This window comes from Pecten maximus, chromosome 19, assembly GCF_902652985.1.
Source record: "Pecten maximus chromosome 19, xPecMax1.1, whole genome shotgun sequence".
Lineage (NCBI taxonomy): Eukaryota > Metazoa > Mollusca > Bivalvia > Pectinida > Pectinidae > Pecten > Pecten maximus.
The window spans coordinates 15,662,919-15,682,081 of record NC_047033.1 but is presented as its reverse complement, the minus strand read 5'-3'; the positions used below and the strand labels follow the sequence as shown (position 1 = coordinate 15,682,081).

At 40.4% G+C, this 19,163-nt stretch overlaps 2 protein-coding genes across 3 annotated transcripts in view; both read right to left on the bottom strand.

Annotated features, from left to right (window-relative positions):
* The window catches only part of LOC117317293 (histone-lysine N-methyltransferase SETD2-like), a 40,420-nt gene extending 36,529 nt beyond the window's left edge, over positions 1-3,891 (bottom strand). The window contains exon 1 of the mRNA XM_033872078.1: positions 1,412-3,891. Within this exon, the coding sequence (XP_033727969.1) occupies positions 1,412-3,333 (1,922 nt within the window). The 5' untranslated portion in view covers positions 3,334-3,891. The remainder of the gene's footprint in view (positions 1-1,411) is intronic.
* A 716-nt stretch (positions 3,892-4,607) lies between these two features.
* Positions 4,608-19,163, bottom strand: part of LOC117317291 (protein piccolo-like) — a 54,322-nt gene continuing 39,766 nt past the window's right edge. For both annotated transcript variants that reach the window (XM_033872076.1, XM_033872077.1), the window contains 2 exons: positions 13,215-13,321; positions 4,608-11,970 (listed from right to left, as the gene is read on the bottom strand). In XM_033872076.1, coding sequence (XP_033727967.1) covers positions 4,628-11,970; positions 13,215-13,321 — 7,450 coding nt within the window. In that variant the 3' untranslated portion in view covers positions 4,608-4,627. The remainder of the gene's footprint in view (positions 11,971-13,214; positions 13,322-19,163) is intronic.

Genomic DNA, 19,163 nt, shown 5'->3' with positions numbered 1-19,163 from the left:
GAGCCTTCATGTGAAATTTGAGAAAGATCCCTTCAGTACTTTCTCAGAAATAGCGATAACAAACTTCAACTGTCAAAATCCAAGATGGCTGCCTGTCGGCCATGTTGTTTTCCGATTAGTAACTCTCAAATCGCAATATGCATAACTAGGCACCAAGGGGAACCTTCATATGAAATTTGAGAAAGATCCCTTCAGTTCTTTCTCAGGAATAGCAATAACAAACTTCAACAGTCAAAATCCAAGATGGCTGCCTGTCGGCCATGTTGTTTTCCGATCGGTCCCAAAATGCAATATGCATAACTAGACACCAAGGGGAACCTAGATATGAAATTTCAGGAAGATCCCTTCAGTACTTTCTCAGAAATAGAGATAACAAACTTCAATTGTCAAAATCCAAGATGGCTGCCTGTCGGCCATGTTGTTTTCCGATCGGTCCCAAAATGCAATATGCATAACTGGGCACCAAGGGGAACCTACATATGAAATTTGAGAAAGATCCCTCCAGTACTTTCTCAGAAATAGCGATAACAAACTTCAACAGTCAAAATCCAAGATGGCTGCCTGTCGGCCATGTTGTTTTCCGATCGGTCCCAAAATGCAATATGCATAACTAGGCACCAAGGGGAACCTAGATATGAAATTTCAGGAAGATCCCTTCAGTACTTTCTCAGAAATAGAGATAACAAACTTCAATTGTCAAAATCCAAGATGGCTGCCTGTCGGCCATGTTGTTTTCCGATCGGTCCCAAAATGCAATATGCATAACTAGGCACCAAGGGGAACCTACATATGAAATTTGAGAAAGATCCCTTCAGTACTTTCTCAGAAATAGCGATAACAAACTTCAATGGTCAAAATCCAAGATGGCTGCCTGTCGGCCATGTTGTTTTCCGATCGGTCCCAAAATGCAATATGCATAACTAGGCACCAAGGGGAACCTACATATGAAATTTGAGAAAGATCCCTTCAGTACTTTCTGAGGATTAGCGATAACAAGAATTGTTTACGGACGGAGGGACGGACGGAGGGACGGACGGACGGACGGACGACGGACCACGGACGCAGGGCGATTTGAATAGCCCACCATCTGATGATGGTGGGCTAAAAATTGAAATGTAGGATATTTAAGATTTTTCAGCACCATCAAACACCATAATCTCCACATCAAACTTGGAAAAGAACACCCTATTGTTGGAACTATTATAGGGCGAGTGATGCATGGTTTTGGCCATTTAATGACGACAGCCCAAACAAATTTAATAAAATGAAATTTCACAAAAGTTTATACTTGAACTTTAGTTGTAAATCTGAGATAAATTTAATGGTAAAAGACTAGCTAGACAAGGTAATATATATTTGTTGCCTATACAAATTTCAATGAAATTACACAGTACAGTATATATAGTATTACCTTTCACCCAGGTAGATATTGTCCTCAATACGGTCAAAGTATGGTGGCTTGTTCTCATCTTCCTCCTCTGCTTCCTCCTCTGCTTCCTCCTCTTTCTTCTCCTTAATTTTGATCTCGGCCGGGACAGGAGCTGGAGCTTGGACTGGAACTGGAGCTGGAGCTGGAGCCGGAGCCGGAGCCGGAGCCGGAGCCGGCTTATCTTTCTCCTTCTCTTTCTTCTTGCTTTCCTTCTTACTGGATTTGTCAGTCTTTTGATTAACTGTTGGTGAGATGACAAGATCTGAGGCAGGATCCCAAGCATCATAGGGTTCTCTCTTCACTTGAACGTCACGTTTAGGTTGAATTGTCTCCCTTTCTTCTCTCTGCTCACTGTCACAAGCTTGTTCTGATTTCTGATTTGTACCCTCTGAAGAGGTTGATGTCGGGAGATTAGAATCTCCTGGTGAAGATGGTGGTGGTAATGGGGTCTCAAGCTCGCTAAACCTGAGCCACCTGGATTTGACCTTGAAAGGTCGGCTTGATGCTGGAGGAGAAGTCATCGCCTGTTCCATCTCCTTGCGAGCTTGAAGCTCCTGCTTGATGCCAAGCTTAATTGGTACTCCATGTGGTACGTTGATGGACGAGGGGAAATCGGTCACACTTGACGTTGGTAGTGCCGGGGATGATGACTGCTGGGGCGGTGTACTTTCTTCCGGTGACGTAGTTACCTCGGAAACTTTTTCTTCCGAAGAAGTTGGGACCTGCTTGATGTCCTCTTGCATTGACATTTTAGAAAACAGGTGAGATCTCGGTGATGACTTGCCAAGCTTTTTACGAGGCATTGGTGAAGTGGTGGAAGATGCTGTCGGTTCCTGAGTATCTTTCAAGAGGGACTGGCTTTGGGGAGCCTTGGGAAATGGTGCTGGTAGCATTTTTGCTGTTGAGGACACGACAGGTTTTGAGTCTAAATTGAAGGAAGATGATACCTGGATCTTCTTTCCAAACATTCTTTGTAATGGTGCTGTAGTGCTCTCTTGTCCATGGATATGTTGTGTTGTGTTTGGTGAGGCCTGAATAAACCCTGAGGTAGAAACAGGTGTGGTGTACCTTGCATCTGGAATGTTGGGTACAGGTGTAGGGGGAGCCACTTCCTCTGGGTACAGTCTCTGTATAGGTGGCGCTCCTTGTGAGCCTGGTGATGGTGGAATTGTAGAGGGCAGACCCTTAGGTGGATATGTAGCTGTCTGAGAACTGTACATGTGCTGCTGTGGATCAATGTATGAGGGATTTCCCATACCAGGCTGTAGGGGCAGGGCAGATGGACCCGGATTTTGTGGCAGTAAGATTGATGGAGGTAGCTGTCCTGGTATATGAGGGGCGATGTTTCGACCCACGTCAACTGGCTGTGGCTGTAAGGCCTGCGTTGTCTGGCTTTGTAGTCCATTAGCTGGAATACCCTGACTCTGAAGGCCTGTAGGTGGGCCTGTATGTAGTGTTGCAGGTCCTTGAACAGGGATCCCCTGGGGTTGGGGTCCCTGGGCAGGAATCCCCTGTGGCTGGGGTCCCCGACTAGGAATTCCCTGGGGTCGAGGTCCTTGACCAGGAATTCCCTGGGGTGGAATCCCCTTCCCAATGAGTCCCTGGGGAGTGGCTCCTGAGAGTGGAACCTGCCCAGGGAACTGTTGGAAGCCATGTTGGTTTGGTATGGTTTGCTGGTACTGTCCCCCAAACACAGACATCTCAGCAGGTTGTGATGGCAACTGGTGCATTTTGGGCGTTTGGTTTCCAGTTGTTGGGTACATCCCCTCCGCTGCTGCCCCACCTACTGTTCCATGCTGCTGGTAATCAGGGTAATTTTGATAATATTCAGCTGCATTTGTTTGCGAGATGGTAGTTCCTGTGGAAGTGCTTGATGATGTCTTCTGGAAGAAAACATTGTACATACTTTGTACATAATCTGATGATTGATTTGATGTAGGTATAGTACTGTCTTTTCCTGTCAATTTGGCCTCTAACCACGAGTTATCCACCTTGTCTTTCTTTCCCTTCGAGGATTTATCATCATGATCTTTCTCTTTTTCCCGATCTCGTTTGCTGGATCTATCCTCCTCATAGTCTCGATGGGTTCGCTTGTCCCGGTCACGACTAAGTTCTCTACTTCGATCCCGGGTACGATCTCTACTTTGATCACGGGTGCGATCTCGACTCCGATCACGTGTGCGATCTCGACTCCTGTCACGTGTACGATCACGGCTCCGGTCCCGGCTATGCTTGCTCCTTCTTCTGTGATGATGATCGTCTCGTTCTCTGTAGCGCCTATTTCTATCTCTTTCTCTGTCCCGACTCCGATCTCTACTGCGTGCTCTCCGGCGCTCTGAGCTGCGATCTGCGTCTCTGCTTCGCTCAGGCGTTCTGTCACGCCGGCTTCTATTTGGTGTACGGTCGCGGTCCCTTATCCTTTCTGGGGTTCGATCACGGTCCCTATTCCTGTCAGGGTTCGATCACGGTCCCTATTCCTGTCAGGGGTACGATCCCTCTCCCTGCTTCTGTCCCTCATTCTATTTCGTTCCCTTCTTCTTTCAGGAGTTCGATCACGATCTCCACTCCGACTGCTACCATGTCTATCATATCTTTCATAGTCATCATAGTCCCTGGAATGTTTGTATCTTTTGTCAATCCTTGGTCGCTCTCGATCATCATAATGTTCACTGTTCCAATCTCGGCCTTCGTACCATCCTTGATCCTTTCCGTCACCACCATCTTGGCTTATCTCAGTCTCATTAAAACGATCATGTTCCCTTTTCCCTCTGTAGTGATCAGGGTACCGATCTTCAAACTGATCCTTACCAGCTTGGAATTGGTCATAGTCCCTCTCCATGAAGCGATTGCTATTAGGATCCATTGTTAACCTGCCTTGTATCTGCTGAATAGATTCCTGACTCCAGCTCTCCTCTTCTGTCAGAGCCTGACTACTGTTTCCAGGTGCCATGACTACAGGTTCTGATGTTTTTAGTGCGATATTTTCCCTCTGCCATTTCTGCTGCAGCTGGTACAGTAACTGGGTCAGGAACATTGCTAACGACAGTCTCAATAGCTGACCAGCGTGTGCGTGATTTTGCTGGTTTGTCAGCAGCACATATAACCTGGATTTTATTTGGAGGCTCCTCACTGAACCGTGTAATCACTGTGCCAATACCCTGCTCTCCACATTCATTCCCTTTCTCCTCCAGACTTTTATCACCTTCGGACTCCGAGAGGATCTCGCCTTCCTCCATTAAATCTTTCTTGTCTTTTTCCTTGTGATGGTAATTCCATATCTGGTAATGGAATGCTACACAACACTTTGTCCGTAAGGAGAGTACCACTCATTGTTTTGTCTGAATCCTCTTTTTCACTTTCTGCAACCTGAGCAAGTTCTAATACAGCAGGGTCATTTTGTGTGGCAGAAACAGAATCTGCCTCTATCGTCATTGATGGTTTAGGATCTGCTTGGGTCATTAGTTCTCTGCCTATGAAAGACACCTTTCTCAACTTAATAGCTTCCTCCGAGATAATCTCCATTGGAATCCCTCCTGGGCTACTGATTATTGACTGGGGGCGGACTTCCTGGTCACACCTGGTCGAATCAAGAGTTCCCTCCCTTGCTTTCCCCTTATTATCAGTAGGTCTTTTACCATCTTCCAATGTCACATTTGAAGTTACTTCAGGCATTTTGTCATCCAAGGAAGGAACACTTTGAGTCACATCCTTATTCTGCCTAGTTTGGGTGAGTGAGTTTTTATCATTTGGTATATCGGGTGTCTCCTTTATGGGACTTTCTATAATTGTTTTAATGTTCACAATGATTTTCTCAGACTTTCGTCCAATTGTGAATGGTTTTATTGACACAGGTTCTCTCTTTTTTTCCTCTGTCGATTTTGACTCGGCACTAAAGCCTGTTGGTACATCAACATTTTGTGACGGTAGTTTATATGTCAAATTTGTTTCAGAACTGTCCACAACATCTTTATTCACCCCGAAAATGTCCTTTGTTCCTTCTATCTGAGCTGGTGTACTTTCAACACACATCGGTCCTTTGTTTTCACCAGGTAAAGCAATGTCTTTCAAACTACTGAAAATCTTTTCTTTATTCACACTCAAACTTTCCTTTGTTGTGTCCTGATAAGATGCCCTACTTTCACTTCCCAAAGGTCCTTTGTTTTCACAAGGTAAAGCAATGTCTTTCAAACTACTGAGAGTTGTGTCTTTATTCATGCTCAAAGCCTCCTTTGTTGTGTTGGTATGAGATGCCCGATTTTCACTTTCTAAATGTTCATCAGGTAAAACAATGTCTTTAATACCACTTAAGTTTAATATCCTACTTTCACTTTGTATATATGTAGCATTGTCTTTTGTTACATTAGGGTTTTCCTTCTGACTAGATTTATCTTCCTTAATGAAACCTTTTTCACTGTTTTCTTCTGATTTAGCTACAACCTCCGGTTCTGGTTCCATTTCTGTTTCACTATCTTCATCTAAATCCATATCCTGATTTTCATAATTTGTTCCTTCATTATCTATAACGGCGTTTGGTGGAGATGGCATTGGAATATTTTTGAAAAAGATTTCATCATCTACCTGCGTGTGGTGCCTCACTATATCCTGCTGTGCAGAATGTTTAATTGCAGGTGTTGATTCTGAGACGAGATCCAATTTCACTTGACCAGAAAGAGAAGAGTCTGCTCCAGATGTTTCTTCAACCTTCTCAGGTGATCCTTTTTCGATCTCAGGTGATCCTTCTTCAATATGTGGTATTCTAGTGTCTCCATCAGAAGAAGGCAATTCATCGACTGCTTGTTTAAAATCACTTCCTGTACAGACATCACTTCCTGTTCCAACATCACTTCCTATGCTACTACTATTTGATGCATCTTCAGTTTCGAATATTTGACTTTTAGAGGATTTTCTCCACGATCGTTGGCGAACGATTGGCTCTGGTTTACTGGCTGTGCCAGTTTCTGGTAAATCCTTGAACTTTGACCTTGTTCTTATGCCCTTAACCTCAATTTTAATACCAGTCTGTTTTGTTTCACTTTCATCTGATTGTATTTTGGTACTTTCACTTTCATACATAACGAAACTGTCAGCTTTGGGTATGTTTTGTCCTAACTTGGCTTCAGGTTTAGGAACCACATTATCACACTTGACAAGCAAGTCACTTTTTGGTAAAACAGAATCACACTTCTCACGAGGGTCACTTTTCAGCTCTTTAGAATTCTCATCCACCTCCCAAGTTGGTACTGTTTTTAGGGGTGCAATCACTTTTGGAAGACCAAACTTGATCAGCTGTCTTGTTTCAGAATCATCATCTGTCAACACTGAGGGTGTCTTTAACACTCTGCCCCTCGTTAATCTGCGTCCAAAACTCAAACTAATTTTTCCAGGCTGTTCTTTAATTTCCTTCACTTTCTCTTCTTTAACTTCAGCATTATCTGCATTTTTCTCTGCCTGAAGTTTTTCCATTGCCGCTCGTAATTTTTCGTTTTTGACACCAATAAATTTCTTGTTCTTGTCCTCGACCTTTGCAGCCTCAGGCATGGCTGGTTTGTCTATTGCCACATCTGATTCCTTTACACTCTCAGTTTCCATGGCTACTGGCGGTGGTGGTGGCGGTGGTGGTGGTTCTTCAGGTGTTGGTTCTGTAAGCAGTTGTTTTGTAGCTTCAGGAGGTTTCGATGGCTCAGGTGGAAGAACGATAGAATCCAGGTCAATAACTGCTGGTGGAACTTCTTGGTCACAATTTTCTAATTCTGTTTTCTGTTTTTCACCTGTTTTTTCTCCCTTTTTATCTGGGCTATGAATGTCACTAAATATGCGGATTTTTATCCCTTCTCCAGGGAGAGCAATACTCGAGAGATCTACAGAGAGGGGACTCGAGAGCTTTTTATCGGAATGTATTTCCTTTGGTGATTTTAAGCTCTTATCTTCCTTTTCATGATCTGATGAAGAACCTGAGGGATTTCTATGACGCCGACTTCGTTTTGATGATCTCGTTTCTCTGCTGCTATCCCTTGATTCATCAACAGAATGCTGTGAGCGTGTTTTTCTCCTTCCCGTCTTTCCTTCCTCTGTAATCTCTGTTCTTTTCCCTGTACTCTGATCCTCCACAGCCTCACTGTCATCAAGACTTCGCAGTCTCCTTGACCTTGTCATCCTGCCAGCCTCTGGTGTTACAGCTTCATTTGATACTTTTTCTTCCTTTGACATTCTCTTTGATCGCCTACTCTCCCTAGGACTGCTCTCCTGAGATTCTGATGTGTGTGACCTTCGCGATCTAAGTGACCTTCGTCCTGATTTCTCTTCAAGGGTGTTGTCGGGCATGACTGTCTCTGGTTTCTTTAACTGCGTTCCAGAAGTTTCTCTGTCCAAGCCAGCAGAAGAAGTACTAACTCCACCACTGGTGTCTGAAATACTTTTCACATCAAACGTATCTGTAGTTTTGGAGTCATTTGCCAAATGGATTTCAGATTCATTAGCAGATCTGCAGGAATTATCCTTTGTGATTTCTGGCTCTGTCACAGTTGAGTTCTTATCTGTCTCAGAAGTTTCAGACACAACTGTTTTGGAATCAAAAGATGTTTCATTCAGGAACTTTTCAAAGTCTTCATATGCCTGAATGATTTTGTTACTAACACTAGGGAAAGTTTGATTGTTTTCTGATTCCTTCTCTGCATCAGCACCTTTGGTTACACCGACAACAGGTAAAGTTCTATCAGTTTCCATGTTAGTTACCTCCCCTGAGATTGAATTAGGTATCTTCCCTGACGTTTCTATGATGGCAGTAACACATTTACTATTCTCAGCACTTTGTATATTATCCACTTCCATACTTATCCTCTGCTCACTAACCCCAGTTTTTTTTGTAGTTTCACTTTCGTTACAAACTTTAGTGTCTTTATTTCCACTGTCTGTGTCAGAATCATCTTCCGAGTCATACTGAACTAGAGGTCGCAGTTTTACAATACTGCTAGGGACAGGTGATATGGTCTTTGGAGAATCGTACGAAACTAATGGCACAGCTCCCTTCATTGGAGAGTCATAAGAAACTAGAGGTACAACTTCTTTCATTGGTGAATCATATGAAACTAAAGGATTTTTCACAGAATGTTCATCTTCTTGGTTTTTGTTTTCCCCCCCTCGACTCCAGCGTGATTTTCTATTAGATTCTGTTTGTTCTGGAGATGATTGATGTCTCCTGGATCTTCTTCGTCGTGGTTCCTCCCGATCTGGAGATATTTGTCTTTTATCTTTTTTAACAAGCCTATGTTCATCCTGCTGAGATTCATCCACCTTCCTCGTTTTATCCCTATCCAAATCTTCCGACCTACCAGAGACTTTCTGATAATCCCTTTCACGATCTAAAGAATGTCTACGAGGTCTTTCATCATAACAGCCTTTTACATCACGTTTTCGATGCATCAATGCTTCCTCAGATTTTTCTCTTTCCCGATTATAATCAGGTGATGGTTTCCAATGAGAAATTTCATCATCCTCATGTTTTTGGCAGGCTTCACCTGTCTCGGAGTTTTCTTTGTCATCCCATTTACTTCTGATCTCTAGCGTTATAATTGGACTAGAAGACCCTTCGTTTACCTCTTTATCATCTTTCTTGACAATCACCTCAGAATTTCCTTGTCTTCCTTCAGAAGAATCCTTGCCATGTCTGCTGTCTGACACGTACTGATGATGCAAATTTCTTTCCTCATTTTCTTCTGATTTTCCCCTTTTACTAGCGTTTCTGTCTGTCTTCTGTTCAGATATTATGTTTTTGTGAGAAGATTTATTTTCATCATTGCTACTCTCAGTCCCATGCAATCTTTCATCCTCAGATTTTCCTCTTTTTTCCCTTTCTATGCTTTCTTTTCTTTTTGATTTCTGTACATATTTCTCCTCTGTATCTGATGCACTAGATGACCTCTGAGACCTTTCCTTCAACCTAGATGACCGTTTGCTCCTTCTTTCCTCACTTCTTTCTCTAGAACTACGATGGACAGATTCTCCAGAATGTTTGTTTTTCACCTTTTCACTGTATGAATCCTTTCTTGACCTTGATTCTGGGGATAACGACCTTTCATGATCTTTAGTTGTCTTACTTTTTCGGCTATCAGAACTATCAGGTCTAGCATCAGGAGTCTTTGACCTAGATTTTTCAACGTGACCTCTGGATCGATTTTTCCTGTTTCGATCCACTGAATCAGGAGATCCCTCTTCGTCAGTCGATTGTCTTCGCCTACTAAATCTACTTTTCCTGTCTATAGATTCTGGTGACTTTGACCTTCCACGATATTCCCTGTTTTTGCGTCGTGAATCTGAATTCCTGGTTTTTCGTTCCACTTCAGGAGACCTTGTCTTTTTTCTGTAATCTTTTGACCTTGCCCAACTGCCAGATAGGTCTTTGGACTTGGGAGATGATGACCTGTCATGGTTGTCATGTGATCCTTGGTTTGACCTTGGTTCTGTTGTCTTGACTACTACTATTTCTTTGTCATTACTCGTTTCTTTTGTCTTGTGGCCGAAGTCAGTCTCTTTTTCATTCAGACTTGGATTGTGCGATACAGTTTGCTCAGATTTCAAGGATTTCTCTTTTACGATTGATAGTGACGGTGAACCATCTGATGATTCCTTATTTGATTCCTCAGGTTTCACATCATCCTCGTCATCGCCAATAGATGACCTGATTTTTAATGGGTTGGATTGACCGGTCACTTTAGCACTGTTCTTAAGGGCAAATTGAATACGACTGCTTGATGACAGAGAAACTTTGGACTTTTGGGTCCCAGGCCTCAATCCACTCCTTAAATTAATGAGGCCCTTCTTTCCCTGTGGATTACCTCCTTCGTTTTCCTGAGTTTGTGATTCAGCTTTCTTTTTCATTTGAAACTTTTCCAACAGCTTCATGGCAGTTGACTTGATTGGATCAATGGCATGCAAGGTCTGAGTGTCAGAAGAATCTGCAGGGTTCCCTTCTGAAGATTGTTGTGGGTTTGTTTCATTTATATTGTCTTCTATGGTAGACGGAGATATATCCATCTGGATTGGACTAGGTTCGACATTTGGTATACACGTTTGGGTGTCTGAAGGCTCTGTGTCTACTTGCTGTTTGGCTGGTTCTTCTGTGATAAATGTAGTTGGGGGCATTGTCCCCACTTGTGAGGACTGTTGCATTGGTGGGGCCACTGGATGCATATGTGGGGATGATTGTGCTAATATCAGGGTCTGTGGCAAGGGTGCCACTGGATGTGGTAAGGGTGGTGCCACTGGATGTGGCTGGGTCTGTGGCAACAGTGGTACCTCTGGATGGGTTTGTGGTAATGATGGTGTAGCATGATTGTTTATCTGCCATGGCAACACTGCCGGTGGCTGAGATGGCAGTATAGATGGCTGCTGTGGCAATGGAGGTTGTGGTATTGTTGGTTGCTGTGGAAGTGGTAATGAAGCTGGTTCCTGGGGCAATGGTGGTTGTGGTACCACCAATTCTGGCAGTCGTGGCTGAGGCTGTGCTTGAGGTGGTGGTGGTGGTGGTGGTGGCTGTGGCTGTGGAGCAGATGACTTTTGAGGAGGTGGTGGCATGGGAATGTGGTCTAGGGCATCAGGTATAACACTTTCAGTGGTGGTTTCTGAAGTTGGCCCCGTTGGTGGCCCAGGAGCCTTGGATAATTCCTGAAGGAGTTCTTCCTGTTGTTTAGCAAAATCTGGCAATTTAAAGTCTAATGGCAAAGGTGGCATTCCTTTAGCGAAGTCCGGTTTATTTACCTGTGAATGATGAGGATTGTGTTCTGGCGCATGTGACCTGTCTTCAAACTGCTGATGTGGTAGTGGCGAATTACTGTCATATCCAATCATCTCTTCATGGTGCTGCATGTGTGAATCACCATGGAAACCTGGAAATTGTTCTCTGTGATGAGGTCCAAAGTTTCTTGGACCTTCACCTGGTCCGAACTGGTGTTCCCCCCCAAATCTCTGTCCCATCCTGAACTGCATTGGTCCATCCCCCAGTAAGGATGGTTGGCCCCTTTTCCCATCATGCATCCTATCCTGAAATGTGTGAGGTGAGGATTGCGGACCTCCCATGTGAGGTGGTGGTCGTGGGCCTCCCCTGTTGTTATGTGGGGTTCCTGGGCCACCCATGTTGTTGTGAATATTGGAATCAAAATCTGGATACAAAGACCCCATAAACTCAGTGTTATCTTCTTGTGGATTAAACTGTGTTGGATGCTGAAATCTGCCACCACGCCCTGAAAAGTTTTGACCTCTGAATGGCTGTTGCATGTTCATAAATTTACTGCCATTCCCACCTCTGTTGCCACGGCCCCAACTACCTCGCTGGACAAATGGACGTTGTCTAGGAGTCCGGCCTTTTGGACTAAACTGACCTCCCTGCCACGGAGGCCACTGGCCATCAAACTCCATGATCTCCTGCTCACTTGGGACAGGTGGTTCTTGGTCATCAGGAAAAAGGTGTGGTGGTTCAACATCAACTTCAAATGAAGCAATGACGTCAGTTTTCTTCTTCTTTTTCTTCTTCTTTTTCTTCTTGCTACCTGAAATGAGTTGAAAACATTGCCGAGTTTTACAATGTGGTGATCAAAATCCAAGATGGCCGCATAATCGCCATTATGATTTTCAGATCCAATTCAAAATTAAATGGGAACAAGACCAACTGGAACCTACATATATGAAGAATGAGAAATAGTTTTCCAGTAATTGTCAAGAATCTTCAACAGTCAAAATCCAAGATGGCTGCCTGTCAGCTATTTTGCTTTCCTGATCCAATTCAAAATTGATTGGGCACTACAAAGGACCAAGGGAAACCTACATGTGAAATTAAAGAAATATCCCTCCAGCACTTTTCAAGAAATAGTGGTAACAAGCTTCTGTCAAAATCCAAGATGTCCACCTGTCAGCATTTTGTTTTCCAGATCAGACTCATAATTGTATGGGCATATATAGGGAGCAAGAAGAACCTACAAAAGTTTGAAAAATATCCTTGCAGTTCTTTTCAAGAAATGACAATAACAAACTCAACTGTCAAAATCCAAGATGGCTGCCTATCGGATATATTGTTGCCCAGAGAGGACTCATAAATAAATGGGCACAACTTGGGACCAAGGGAAAAGTTTGAGAAATATCCTACCAGTATTTCTCAAGAAATAGTGATAACAATCTTCAATGGTCAAAATCCACGAAAGCCACCTGATGGCCATTTTGATTTTCCTGATCAGACTCCATATTAAATGGGCACAACTAGGGACCAAGAGAAACCAATGTTATGTTTCAGAAATGTCCCTCCTGTACTTCACAAGAAATAGCAACAAGAGATCCAATAATGATATTGGCACCCACCTTTGAATGACCTTTAATCTGTAAGACTTATCTTTTCATTAGCTATTCCTTTTTCCTCTTAATCATTTAAAAACCAAGGGAACCTACACATGAAATCTGATCTGATCCATACGTGAGAAACAAGAGCAGCAGATCAGGCCCAGACAAACTTTTTCTTTGATGTAGGTCAAAGGTCAAAATGTAGGTCAGAGTGACCTACTTTTGGTACATGACACACGGTCTCACCTAGGTGAACCCATGACCCAAGTATTAAGTTCCATCGAAAAGTAGTGTAGGAGATAGAGCCCAAAACAAACTTTTTCTTTAATGTAGGTCAAAGGTCAAAATGTAGACATAAATGTGTAGACGGACAGACAAGGGACAAATTAAAGGGAGATTTCAATCATATCATTTCTAGTCCATTTTTGTTTTTAATTTGGAACATAAATATAACCTTACTTACCAGGTGTGCTACGCATGTCATCTGAACTTTGGAAGTCAATACCTCCTCTGGCAATGACTTCCAACATCTCCCGAGTTGTGTCTGTACTGCTCCCCGCCACATCATCCCTGTAAATATCAACAATACAACCTTATCCACAGAATTAACATTTTAATTATACACCTTAACATTTCACACATTTTTAAGCAGAAGTATAAATTGCATACATCAATGGACATTTTTTTTCCTAGAAGGGGAACCCACACAGTGATTTGACACATTGAAGTTTAAGAAATAGTATTGTGGACTATTTATACAAAACCAAACTAAACTTTCCCCAACATGAACTGTCTGATCAATGGTATTAATACTGTTAGTCTGAACCGATTTACAAATCAACATACTTAAACACTAATTTCCATTGAATCTATTCAAATTCTGAATTTATCATTCCCATGTAGTCTCCATGAAATTTGCCAAACCAAAGAACATTTCCTCTTTCAGTCCAGTAAATAAATCATTTGGATAAAACGAAAGAGGATAAACAATTGTCAACAGATTGTTCAGTACGGTAAAAACTAAACTTGTTTTGTATAGACTTATTTCATCTGAAAAGATCAATAGTCACAGTTTTGCATGGACAGATTTTTGCTGAAAAAATTGATATATTAATGGCGGTATGTAAGGGTGGTGAACTACGAGGGAATTATATAGGAGGGAACTCCGTCCAGAGCTTTAGATGGCAGTATGTGCTGGGTGGCGATAGGTCGAGGTACACTGTATATCATTTTTTTCTATTCAGAAGTATAATTCAAATCTTCAGGTCTGATATATCTGTTTGAATAGGATCGAGTACTAATACTACTAAGAAAACATAATTTACCATATAAATTGTAAATCAGTTATAGAAAATATTACATCATGTTCTCAAACCTAAACAGCTGTTGAAATGAAATTCAGATCATGTCCCAGTATCACTGAACTGACATAATTTTAAATACCATAATCAACCTTATAAGTGCACTATGCACTTACAAAAACACAAGAGTTGCACTTTTATCAAATTATGTACAGGGGAAATATTCTATGTTACTTAAATCTCGGTGGGAAAAATAACTTTTTTTTTATTTACATTAAATCTTCATGAAGAAAAAACAATCCAGAGCCTTTGATTAAAAGACTGAAGATTATATTAACAGATCAGTGAGAAGGAACTTTTCATATTCACTGTCGTGTTTGTAGACCATTGTAACCTGCATTAGGTTATTAATAGCGTACAAAACATATGGTGTCAGAAGTGGACCAAACATACATATTATATTAGTGTGTCCTCTCTATTTTGATCAATGTAAGTGTATATATTTATGACTACAGGATAATTTAATTAAATTCTTCTCTGTAATGAAAACTGAAATCTATCCTTAAAGTTGTAATACAGATGTAGTTTTCTTCAACATCATAAGATTTTAGTTTATTGGGTCCAATTAGAATCATGTCACTTAAGACACCCTGATGATTCTACAGAAACAAGATCTACCATTCACCTGCCAATCAATGAAATGCTAAAGATTAAAACATCTACAAGATTGTCTAAAATCATGATTTAAGATCTATTTTCAGGTACAAGTTCGTAAAAATTAATCAAATTATTTCAACACAATAGCATATGCATTGTGACAAGGATTTTTGTTTTTGTTTAACGTCCTATTAACTGCCCCACGTAGGTTTCGAACTCGCAACCCAGTGGTGGAGGGCTTGTGTTAAAGTGTCGGGACACCTTAACCACTCAGCCACCGCGGCCCCCTTGTGACAAGGAAAACATAGAAGTGTTTTATTGCTTTATTTATACAATTATTTTTGTTTGTTAAACTATCCTTTTTAAATCAACATGTCTTTTATTTCATCCATTTCCCTGTATGCTAATTTGGAAGAATTACATTTATCATATTCCTTTATGTGAATGATTTGCAACCTATATCTGACATGGTACAAAGCCTTTCCGTGAAGATGATCAACAAAGAACCAAAATGACGTCATAGTAACACAATTGTTCTCATTTAAAATCCTTGCTGTGTTTGATTTATTTGTAGTGCATAACATAGCATTTCCATGATGTTTATCAAAATGGTATAATGATCATGTCATGACAGCTTGACAGCATCTATCGACTCATAGATGCTACACCCTGATTGAGGCAATGGGAGACTACGATGCCAAACGTTTACAGAAACTCTGATACGCACTTTATATAACCTGGGTTTACAGAAACTTGACATACACACTTTATATAACCTGGGTTTACAGAAACTCTAACATACACACTTTATATAACCTGGGTACAGAAACTCTGACATACACACTTTATATAACCTGGGTTTACAGAAACTCTGACATACACACTTTATATAACCTGTGTACAGAAACTCTGACATACACACTTTACATAACCTGGGTACAGAAACTCTGACATACAGACTTTACATAACCTGGGTTTACAGAAACTCTGACATACACACTTTATATAACCTGGGTTTACAGAAACTCTGACATAGACACTTTATATACCCTGGGTTTACAGAAACTCTGACATACACACTTTATATACCCTGGGTACAGAAACTTGACATACACACTTTATATAACCTGGGTTTACAGAAACTCTAACATACACACTTTATATAACCTGGGTTTACAGAAACTCTGACATGCACACTTTATATAACCTGGGTTTACAGAAACTCTGACATACACACTTTATATACCCTTGGTTTACAGAAACTCTGATACGCACTTTATATAACCTGGGTACAGAAACTCTGACATAGACACTTTATATATACCCTGGGTTTACAGAAACTCCGACATACACACTCTATATACCCTGGGTTTACAGAAACTCTGACATACACACTTTATATAACCTGGGTACAGAAACTCTGACATACACACTTTATATACCCTTGGTTTACAGAAACTCTGACATACACATTTTATATAACATGGGTACAGAAACTCTGACATACACACTCTCTGCTCAATCTAGGCATACAAATCCTTTAGCAAAAGTTGCTAAAATACCTTTTTTCTCTTTAGCAAATAAGAAGTGGTTTTAGCAAGACAATGTTATTGCTTAGAATTAAATAACTAAATATAGCACACGCATATTTATTTGATATATATATATTAATACAATTTGTTAAACTATTTTATTAGTAAAGGCAGGCATTAAAAGTGTTCATTATTTAAGAATTTATAAATTACAAAATACTGCCAAATATCATGTTTTACCTCAGCGTAAACAAAAAATATTCAACCAACTAAAAAAGCATTGTATCATACCAAAACAGTTGTGTTTTAGCTGCTATTATTTTCATATTGAAAAAGAACACACTTGAGATTACACTGAAATAATGTTATTTTCAACTTGATTTACAAACCACAACTTATGTTTTAATCTTATCGTTCCCGGGACTTTTTATTTTTTTTTTTATTTTTGCGAAAATTGAATCGACTGTTCCTATTCCTTTAGATCATATTGGTGATAATTATAAGTAATTGGATTTGGAGAATATCTGCTGCATAACCTATTCACAGCATTTCCAAACAGATGCATTTCCAAATAGATGCTTCATACATCAATCACCCTGAACAAATAATTTTGCAGCCCTGTCACAATGTGGAGTTTACCGTGAATTGTACCTTATGTAATATGTTCGTGATACAAGACATTGAATGATACATACTTGTTAAATACTAAATAATATTGTACATACAATTAATGAAAGTTGAAATAACATTGAACAGACAATTGTCATTTTGTTTTTAGAGCAACGTAAGCTTGCGGCACAGGCAGAACATTCGTCTGCCATAGGGTCACATCTGCCATGTTTTAGCCCAAGTTATCTAAATGCTTTACAAAGCATTGCCCATCAAACAAACGCTCAAATGATTCAGATTTATTTAAGTACTTCCGTTTCCGTAACATACATGACATGTGCTAATCATGTAGTTTGATCATAGGATAAGTTAGATGCAATGACATCGTAATTAGTGAAAACGTAAGTGGTTGAATTAAAGATTTAAGACAGGGGGATATTTATGCAGTCTATAGTATGTCTTAGGTTAAAAACAGTTTCGCAAAAGTTGCGAAAATACTTAATTATATTTTCGCAATTAGTGATTGCATTTCGCGAAATGCGCAAAATGCGATCGATAGCGTGAGCACAGACACTGTATATAACCTGGGTACAGAAACTCTGACATACACACTTTATATAACCTGGGTTTACAGAAACTCTGACATACACACTTTATATACCCTGGGTTTACAGAAACTCTGACATACACACTTTATATAACCTGGGTTTACAGAAACTCTGACATATACACTTTATATAACCTGGGTACAGAAACTCTGACATACACACTTTATATAACCTGGGTTTACAGAAACTCTGACATAGACATTTTATATAACCTGGGTACAGAAACTCTGACATACACACTTTATATAACCTGGGTTTACAGAAACTCTGACATAGACATTTTATATAACCTGGGTACAGAAACTCTGACATACACACTTTATATAACCTGGGTTTACAGAAACTCTGACATAGACACTCTATATACCCTGGGTACAGAAACTCTGACATAGACACTTTATATAACCTGGGTTTACAGAAACTCTGACATACACACTTTATATAACCTGGGTTTACAGAAACTCTGACATACACTTTATATACCCTGGGTACAGAAACTCTGACATACACACTTTATATAACCTGGGTACAGAAACTCTGACATATACACTTTACATAACCTGGGTACAGAAACTCTGACATACACACTTTATATAACCTGGGTTTACAGAAACTCTGACATACACACTTTATATAACCTGGGTTTACAGAAACTCTGACATACACACTTTATATAACCTGGGTACAGAAACTCTGACATACACACTTTATATAACCTGGGTACAGAAACTCTGACATACACACTTTATATAACCTGGGTTTACAGAAACTCTGACATACACACTTTATATAACCTGGGTTTACAGAAACTCTGACATACACACTTTATATAACCTGGGTACAGAAACTCTGACATACACACTTTATATAACCTGGGTTTACAGAAACTCTGACATACACACTTTATATAACCTGGGTTTACATAAACTCTGACATACACACTTTATATAACCTGGGTTTACAGAAACTCTGACTATAAGTTAGGGCCCAGCACTACAACAACGCCTAGTCATTGAGTACACTATGCATTGACCTAGTTCATCACAGTAGCCAACAGGCTTGATAACAGTCTGGTTGAATGAGTAAACACAACAGCCACGACCAGCTGACAAGGCAGCCATATTAAGCCTCGATCTGCTTGTCTGAAAAATTGAAAATATTGGTTTTGTTTCTGCCACACAATACATTGCACATATGTGTATTTGTTGAGAATTTAGCCTAACAGCTGAGAGTACTGTAATACCACTGATAATGTGTTAGTGAAATCCTTTACTGGTAAGAACGGGAGATAATCTCCTGTTACTTCAATATAATTACATCTACAGCAAGAATTTTCAGCCCACTGCTACCTACAACATGAATATTGTCAGCCCTACCTTGAACAAAATATCAAACTAACAATAATGTAAGGCTGCGTTCTTCGTAGTTAATTCACAAATTAAACAGAATCACTAAGAAAGTATTTAGATTATGTAAGATAGAGAACAAACGGTGCCTATAAAGAGAAATCACTCCTGGACACAGTGTAGTATTGTCATTACTGTCCCATACCTGGAGGATAATGGTTCTTGTGCTAAACTTCGTAGGATTTTCTTACTTTAATTAAGGTTTGTACCAACCATAGAAATACAGATTCTCTACAAAAAAGAAAATCTCCAGAATTATTTTCTGTTTTTGTGTATAGGTTGTAACCTTGAAGAAAGCT